The sequence below is a fragment of the Phallusia mammillata genome, chromosome 6 (assembly GCF_965637545.1).
Source record: "Phallusia mammillata chromosome 6, kaPhaMamm4.hap1.1, whole genome shotgun sequence".
NCBI classification, from domain to species: domain Eukaryota; kingdom Metazoa; phylum Chordata; class Ascidiacea; order Phlebobranchia; family Ascidiidae; genus Phallusia; species Phallusia mammillata.
The window spans coordinates 20770063-20779470 of record NC_137257.1 but is presented as its reverse complement, the minus strand read 5'-3'; the positions used below and the strand labels follow the sequence as shown (position 1 = coordinate 20779470).

Genomic DNA, 9408 nt, shown 5'->3' with positions numbered 1-9408 from the left:
GCGATTAGATAACAAGCGAATACAAGAGATTGAAGGCTCTCGTCTTTGAGATAACGACTACCTGTTATCACGCAGTGGTAAACGGAACGATTTTGGCCTATTTAATTTACGCACAACTTTTTGGGGGGGTCCGGACCCCCAACCCCCCCTTGGATACGTTGTCGTTTATCATTTCCATTGTGAAGTTTACTGGAGGTTAATAATTAATAAGCCCACACTTGTAATATGACATGACCATAAAAAGGGTTTTTGTTACGGCTATAATAGTTTCATTAGAAAAGTTAATTTGAAACCACAGTTTTTGGTGTGTACACGGAAATGCAGGTGATTTTGCACACAAAAATTAAGGCTTTAATCTAAACTTTGTGCATGCTTGTATAATGGCCCCTACAGGTGTAAACCTAAAATAAAACAATTAACTGAATGTAGATTTACTATAGTAAGTACGTTCTCAGACTATCAGACTTTTTGCACGGATTTTATTTAAAGAAAAAAATAATCACAATTTATAGGCTCGACTGTTTTCAAAGGGGAAACACTTCGGTGTTAAAACCTACAGGTATATTACATAAAGCTTTGTTTTTAATCAAAAAGGAAACCAAATATGGCAAAAATTTCACATCCATTATCAAACAGATTGCATTTACATCCCTGAATGAATATGAAAACATTGACCGATGTCATGGCTGCATCAAGCTTCTATAATATTTACATATATTTGTGTGATACATTCACGGATGAACCTAAAAGTGATAAATATAGTACATTCATGTTTATTTAGGTGGAACGTAGAACAAACAAGAAAATTATATCAAATCAAGTTTTTTTTTCTTCAAAAATTCCGTGAAATGAGATGGGTAAGTTGGTTTTCACCTGGAAAATTTATATAATCAGGTTATTTGAACAGTCTTCAAGTTTTATACTTCACATTAATTAAAACATGAACCATTGGTTTGTCTGTTTAATAATGTTTTTTTATTGCACACATGATACTTAGAAAGATTTATAAGGAGTAGCCAATTATTTTGTGACAACAATTCAACAGAACCTAACTTTATAATTATATACATTTTACTTGTCTGGGAATAAAGTAGTTTTATTCACAAAAAATGGCAGACCACTTGAACAAAACACTAATCAAATATATTTTTGGTTAGGTAAGTTCTGAACTTTACCTCTGCTCTGGCAAGTTCTTGAAATGTTTTGGCATCAAGAATTAACAAAAATACTGGTTTGTTATGATCCTTGTTTATAACAGTTGAAAGTATAATTCCATCATCTTCTTCTGTTGCTCCTGGCCTTTCGGCAAATACTGGCTCTGATGGAATGCAGCCCTAGATAAACAAGAAAAACACTAGAGACCATATGTATCCCCCGACAAGCTGGTGTTAGATAAACCCTCTATTCTATAATGTGTAATGTGTTGGGATAAGTTTGAGTGTATTGTTTTGTAGGTGATTGAAATTTGGTATTGCTTAAGCCATTGCATAGCCTTAATCATCTAGTCCAGGGGATGTTCTCTCAAATTGTCATTATAAAGGGATGTAGTTTGGACAAATGAATTAATTGCAATGCCATGTTGGAATTTATGCACACTGCATGGAAAATTTGAGTTATTAAGCATTATTCACACAAAATGGTTAATTTAAAACCTTCACCTCTTCCATCCAAGTGATTCCTGTTTTAGTCATATTGTCACATTTCATCAGGTGATCTTCACCATGTGGTGTGAACACTGACTGTGCATAGAAATACCTATATCACAAGTACTGTGCATAATCACTTAAAAAAATGAGACTGTTCGATGCAAAATACATTTGAAACCAGAAAGGTGGTTTTTCTATGTTTTTCAATTTTATTATTCTATGTCCTATTTACCAATTGACTATACACACCATCTGACCTACACACATTATTTTTTTGCAAGCAAAAACGAATGGGTCCCCCCACACACATATTTATGCTAATAGGTTATGGTACAAAAATGGTGAAATTGTTTTTAGATTCTTAAGGACAAATTAGTAGGAAGCATTAACCCAAAATTAGTTTTCATTGTTTTGTTTTTTTCACATATCCTTAAACTCATTAGACATACTATTTAAAGTTGCATACTAGTGGAACATGAGACATGCTCCCACAACTATGAAAGTTTTTTGATTTAAAGGGCTTAGTTCAACTGGATGAATGGTGTTTGTGGTGGTAAAAAGCTTGCATTTGTTAAACCACAATGCTGACATAAGCTCTGATGACTGATCTAATCACATCTAGTAGTCAATTGTCTAAATATAATTTTAATCTGTTTGGATTGACATTGTTTAATATTTGACTAGTTGTCTCAAAGGACCTCCTACAATCTCCATACTAACTGTGATAACTGGGTGAAATATTTTAACAGAGCCTGAATAAGATCAAATTGTACGATTTGTAGAATGTATTTTCAGATGTGTCTCAAGTTTTTTTTTTTTACCTTCTACATTCCCCTGAAATAGATGAAAATTGTAAAAAAAATCTGTTCATTTCACATAATACGTATTTGACAACTTGCATGTGTGGGGACAAAACAGGTGTGTGTTCAAACTTATTGTGTACTACGCAGGCTTTTTTGTATGTGTGTCGGGTGAAAATGAAACTAATGGCTGTCACAACCAAAACCAACAAAAACTTTATTTCACGCCTTTGTACCTGTATTGCCGTCCGTTGAACTTGTAGTTGATACGGGGCAGCTCCAGAGTGCCACTAAACTCTTTCTTCAACAAACTTTCAGGAGTTAGAAAGATTGAGCCATCATTTTGCATTACACCAGTTGCTTCACATCCAACAATGTTCACCAGATTATGACCTGTAATGTTAAGGTTTGTGACGAGTCAAAACTGCTGAACTGATTGCGTTTATGGAATCAAGTGTTACATGTAACCTGCGCGTTTGATTAACTGCTGAATACAACAAAATATACGTAAACCAGTTGGGGCTTTTTAAAAACGGCATGCTCTGCAGAAACAGAATATGTCATTGGCTTTTATGCCGCGGAACGTATCAGAGAGCATTAAGCAGTCATATTCATAAGCGTATTAATATTCGTGGTTTTAATATTTTTTCAAACGAGTGCCATTAATGGTTTGTTAATGCTTTGAAAAGTATTGTGTTAAAATTTTTCTGTTCAGCTTTGTTTGGATTGCGAGATATTGGGGTCTAAAGTGAACCCCAGGGGCCTTGCCTGGTTGCTGGAGCCTTTTTTTGCTGGTTGCCAGGATCGCGTGGGTTAATCTTTTACATCTCTTAGCAATGAAATTACCGATTGAGACATTTCGACCAGCAAGCTTTTATAGGAGTCAATACAGACCCTGTATACATACAATATCAATATTTGAAAGTAATATTTCGATGTAAATTTTGCACAGGTGAAACTTATGCCGAATCTAGTCTGACAAGACGAAACCCTAGCTGAAAATCCCGGCCCAACGTACAACCCTGCACCCGTACACAGTATTACCTTCCTCTGTTGAATCGGATATGTCTAGTGGCATGACGAAACGTAAGAACGTTGGAGTAATTTTGCTGGTAGTTTGTCCCTGTCTAATGTTATCTAAAATGCTGTAAAATATAATAGACCAATCTGTTAGTTTTGTGCATTTGCAATGTCAAAACATCATTATAAATTTGGCATAGAAAGGCGAAACAGTACGTAAGATAAATTTGTATGTAGCTGTTTGCGGGGTGGTTTTAACGTTTCATTTTGCAATTTTAAAAACTAAAGTCGACTCAACATAGCTTTGATCTGTTGAAAAATGTAACATGGATGGTTTATCTGCCAACAAATACAGTTTATTATTAAATTTAGAAGGCCACTTACACTATGCCTTGTTGCAAATTTATTGGTTCCTTATGGCAACACATATCGACCAAAAGATATCTTTTGTCTTCAGTTGTCATCTCAAATCCGTTAATAAAGTGAAAGCAAAACCGACCTTCTGATGTAAATTTAATCGGAAGTTGATTTCCGGTTTTCTTGTCGACAACTAGAAACTGAAACAAAGTCACATAATATAAAAACTGTTACACCCGCCTTTTTAGACTCTTGAAACTGGGATACGACCAATCTTCATTTATTCGATCGTGACTATTTAACTGATTTTAAGACACAGTCTTAGGACAATGGAGTTCCCCCTGCATTCGACCGCCCAAAATCGCTCGTACATCATCTAAATACAGTCCGCGTTAAAGCTGACCAGACTTGTTGGGTTCGGGTTCGTGAAGAGTTTTTTTTAACAAACGGGCTTGGTTCGAAACTGACTTTACAGTCTTGTTTAAAAGCATGTTTAGTCCGTTGTATGTCATCCTAATTATATTCTGTACAGTCGTACTTTTTCTAGGATTTCATGTGGGCATGTTAATCAAACTTTCACGCCAAAACAGGCTTTTAAACAACGATTTGGGTTCAGGTTGGTACTTTCAGGTTCGGGCTTAAATTTCGGGCCCACTTATATCTCTGGTCTGAGTATACATCGCATCAACGATAACATTGGAGGGGCAATATGTATGGCTGCATTAATGCATTTTTGTCCCCAGTTAAAGGTTTTTGATGTTTCAAAATGGGCAGTTTTGTTTAAAAAAGTCAAAATGATTACGGAAACAGGTTTGAGTTTGCAGTGCTCGTTTTATGTTAATGTTTATTCTAATGGGTCTCAAGGTTATAACCGCGTCACTACAAATTAAAGAGGTATACCACCGTCCTTAACCTCCCAAGCTCCTGGGCTTGTCAGGACCGAAGTCCTGGAAACTCCACACAGGTATCTTGCACTTCGGTTCGTTTGTTTATTACTTCTTGACGTTAGAAAGCGACACGCTGATATAAGCGAGCACAAGTCAAACAGAATGACCAGGCATTAAATCATGCACATGTGCTCTTGCGATGTTCTCTTGTACAATTCCCGTCCAATTACAGCGCGAGACAAGGTTAAAGCACATAAACACCAGATCACAAAGTCTCATCTGCATCCTAATTAACTGCGACAGGAAATATTACAAAGTCCGAACATGATTTGTCAATACAGTTGGGTTTGGTTGCTACACAATTTAACTTCCTCGCAAGCTTTGAGCTAGCGAGCCAAAAACGAGCTATTTTGGTAAACAACTATTGCAAAGTTTGCACAAATTATGTCGCAATCGCTACAAGTTAACTTTAGCATTAGATACTCGATTACCGCGGTACTTTTTAAAAAGGTAGTAGGCCTACAGCCGTATAGCCAAATAGGTATCTTGAATTTGTTTTGTTTCTGAACCTGCATATTAGTTTATGACGACAAACCAACTTAAAAACACAGCTACAAACATTTTTAGGTCGTTATTGACATTAAGGTTGTTGCTTTTTTACTTGATCGTTTTTTTATCAACACTTAAAATGTATCAGAATGCGACAGGCCTATTAAAGGCGTCATACTGAATTAGCCGGTCACCAAGCATTCTCATTGTTTCTAGCCTACGTCTTGCCATTTGGTGAATGCTGAATGCTTCAATGGGCCTGGCGTACTGTGATTTTTATATGAGTGTACCGTGATCGCTTGTCTGCATAGACGCTTCAGGGCTGATTTCAGTCATAAAACTACCTTAATACTTACCACCGATTGTCGTTTCATGTCGTTTGTAATGGAACCAGATGTCGGTTGCCACATTATCCTCTTCCATTGTGACTTTAGCACGTCGATTCTTGCTGGTTGGTCGTGTATCACTATGTAGTTGGGAGTCAGAGCAAAACTGCAGAATTAAAATTAGCCAAACCTTTTTTACATAAGGATGCTTTTGGGTTTAAACCAGTAAATTCCTAACCATTTTGCAGCAAAGTGCTCCTTTTTTAAACAATGTGTGAATTCCTATGTTACATCATGATCTAACTGAAGACGAACTAAGTTTTGTTTACTTGTGTCGACATTTATTGGGTCACATGGACATATCTTATGTCACAGATCGTTAGAAAAGTCTTTAATAAGGGGTCGAATAGAAATATTAGTGGATCATGGCTTGTGTGCAGATAGTTGATCACTTAGCCCACCATAAAGTTGTCAAAAGCGTTCTTTTTATTGTCAAAGCGTCGCTTTCTTATATCGTGCATATGTTGTGGGAAAAATCCTAATTCGTGTGTTTAATGTCACCTGTGGAAATAGGTCGGTTGTAGTGGGGTATCAACCTCAATTTTTGAGTGAATTTCCAGGTCCTGCATTGGATCTTGTTTGCTGAAGCTACTAGCTGGAACCCTCACTACGTTGTAAAAAGATTTGCGGCCGAAGGTTAGACCCAGATTGTAGAAATCGCCATTGGTATCTGTGAACATTTGATGATTATGACTTCTATTGAATAATGTTGTTGTGTTGTTTGGGATGCCTGACTGGTATCATATGGAAAAGTGAAATTTTTAATCAATTGCTGTTTGGTCTTGCCTTGAGATGGAATGTTTTTACAAAGAAGAAACTGGTTGTATTTATCTAAAGTCATCCTGTTTGCCAAAGTCGCATACCCACTACCACAGGAAAGCTTACCGTAATGCGGATGTGCGGTGCTATAATGTACGTTTAAAATATCCGGAAAAGCAATAGAGTTTTTCGTTTTCAACTTCTCTGCGTCGAATCTGACCATGTGCCCTCCATCAGTGATAGCATAATGTGCGTTTCCCATACTTGCAACGTTCACATTGCAGTTGTCTTGGTATGGGCTTGTGGTTAATATCGTGAAAAATCTAAAACCGAAGAAATTTCGTTGTAAGTACAAAATGCCATGATGTAGGCTTATTTTGAAACAAAAGAAAAACAGTGGAATGAGGGAATTTCGTAACGGCAGAAGTTTGCTACTGTTAAATACTGTTAAACTTAAAAAGCAAAAACTGTACCCCGAAAAATATCACTCTACGGATTTATTATACAATTTATTTAGACACTTATTTCCCGAAGGTAATATTTTTAAGCCAGTACCACGTTTGCGAAGACATAATTTAAGTTTGAAACGATAGTTACTAATTTCCTTCATTCATAATGTTGACTCTACCTGTCAGCTTAAATACGCCACGAAACAGCTAGACGTTTTGTTCACTAACCTTGAAAAAATATTTTTGCATGGATCCGTATACGAAGCGGTGCCAAATCCTCCACACAAAATACGGTTGTGTTCTTTGTTTGTCTTGTACAAGTTTGACTCGATAAACCTCCCTGTGTACGTCACCCAACCGCCACTGATAGTAAATCTGTAACGAAAAGGTTCGAGTAAGTTATAACGCACAGCAGACAAAGGCAGAAACAACATGTTTGTCACGAACGCGAATCCGGCCTAAACGTGACACAACCCAAAACAAAAACAGTTGCAACCTAACACCCAGACCATTTTTGAACACAATTGTTAGATTGCCTTCAAATTACGTTTTTAAAATCTTTTGTTGCATGAGTTTTCGACGCAAAAACATTTAACGCAGTTTTTAGTGACAAATGCATTTCGCACGTTTTAAAGATCTCTTCATAACAAAGCGATACAACAGATGTCAAACCGAGTTTCCTGACATGTATTCAAACATGCAGTAATCCATCAAAATCGTCTGCGTAATGCCCCACAACACATAGGGCTGTGGGTTTATATTTATATTGTGGTAATTCGTTTTGTTTAATAGACTCACTTGTGCACGAACGCATGGCCGTCAAATAGATGATTAAACTGGTCAGATCCAACTTCAAACTCTCCTGGACCATTTCTCAGAACTTCGCCTTCAAGCCAGTGAGGTATTTGTCCTAAAAATACTTACTTATTATGTGTTTTTTATTGATAGTCCGTGATTGAGCAAAATCAATGCCTTGTGTCCCAATGACTTGTGCATTGTAACTTACCCAAATTATTTGGCTTTTAAATTATCGTGATCCTGTTGGAAAGAATAATTGTCTTGTTCCGGGAAACAAGCGGCTAAAACACGTTTAACAGATCTTCTCTAGTTGGGAGATGGACAAATAGAAAATGTCAACAAACCCCGTACACTACACGTACTTCCTTACTTGCACGACATTTTACGTAACCAACGCTCATCTAGCCAACGGATTAAATTTGAAATACACTTTTAAAAATCATTAAACTTGTTTACACTCTTATATATTGTTTCATTTTGAAAATGAGCTACACTTTGCACATTGTTTAATTTTAAGTCTTGACTTTATTTCAAAACAACCTTAATTCAAACTTAACGCAGATTGATTATATTTATGGATTGTTCTGGGGTATACTGTTTGTTTGTTTAGTTTGGAAATGTACGCCTGCGTAATTGCCTGAAAATGATGACACTGATCTTTTTATGCAAACATAGCATTTCAGAGCTGATAGTATTTGTGCTGGTTCGGCTAACAACACGTCTGCAATGACCAAATATACATTCTACTTACCTCTAATTGTACATCTGGTTTCAGTCTTTTCGGTAGCTTTCCTAATGAGTGTCGGTATATCCTGACTCTTTGTTGTATTTGATTTGTTGCTCATTTCCTCTGCTTACTAGCGTTGCGACTGAACATAAAGTCTACTACTTGTTTGATGCAGTTCGTCGCCTTGCAACGCTTGATCAGCCAAGCGTTAGGCATGATTTTTGTAAATGGTTTGCGGTACGATCCATCGAACCAGTCTGCCAAATCAGGTCGAACCAAAACCTTCTTTCTGATGAATGTATTGAACATAACCTTTGTTTTGATCTCTTTAATGACACTCCAAAACAAATTGTACAATACGGAAGATGAACAGAACACCTAATGTTTTGCAGGTGTTTTCGAGTTACCACTATCGGTTAGTTTATGAGGTACATGAAGGTAAAAAGGCCCGTAAGGCAATAAGGCCCACTGCTCATACTTTTTTATACACAAGAAAACATACTTCCGTTTTGATGAAATTTTAAAATATGTACGTACTTATAATGATTTACAAAGCTTTGGACCTGCAAGTTTTGTGTAATTGTAATTATGACCAATCAAAATTTAGAAGTGTTTGTTTTTAACTTTTATAACTTAATATAATTTTTTTTTTTTTATAATTTTTTTTTTAAATGGCAACAAAAATGGAAAAGTTGTGTTGTCGAAATGAAAGCTTATTAAGATATAATAGTAATGAGATCATTTTAGTACATTTGAAGCATTATCCCTTTTGAAAAAACAAATAAATTTTATTACGTTTTGTTTGCCAGCCATTGCTTGCAATAAGGCCCAACAATTTTTTGTCATTTTCTAAAGTGTCTTTTATAGTAAAGGCGACTGATATGCACAAAATTTGCTTTTTTTGCTTTCTTAGCAAGATAAAAAGTCCGAATAAAATGTTTGTGGAAGTAATTTTTAATTTATTTATTTTCGTTCGATAGTCAAGAGGTCGTTTATTCATTGTTGTTGGTACCTTCAGATTAACAGTTAT

At 36.1% G+C, this 9408-nt stretch overlaps 1 protein-coding gene across 2 annotated transcripts; it reads right to left on the bottom strand.

Moving 5' to 3' along the window:
* Window positions 1–464: 464 nt before the first annotated feature.
* Window positions 465–8604, bottom strand: LOC145232011 (carotenoid-cleaving dioxygenase, mitochondrial-like). Of its 2 annotated transcripts, XM_080096495.1 has the most exons (12): window positions 8403–8601; window positions 7652–7763; window positions 7082–7228; window positions 6531–6727; window positions 6147–6315; window positions 5616–5751; window positions 3851–4023; window positions 3491–3591; window positions 2683–2839; window positions 1659–1755; window positions 1176–1334; window positions 465–873 (listed from the first exon to the last, which is right to left on the bottom strand). In XM_080096495.1, exons 1-12 carry the CDS (start codon window positions 8494–8496, stop codon window positions 817–819), a joined length of 1599 nt encoding a protein of 532 aa, XP_079952621.1. In that variant the 5' UTR covers window positions 8497–8601; the 3' UTR covers window positions 465–816. The 2 variants fall into 2 exon arrangements, with proteins under 2 accessions (XP_079952621.1, XP_079952622.1); XM_080096496.1 differs by lacking the exons at window positions 465–873; window positions 1659–1755 and having other exon boundaries at window positions 1182–1334; window positions 8403–8604.
* Window positions 8605–9408: the final 804 nt, after the last annotated feature.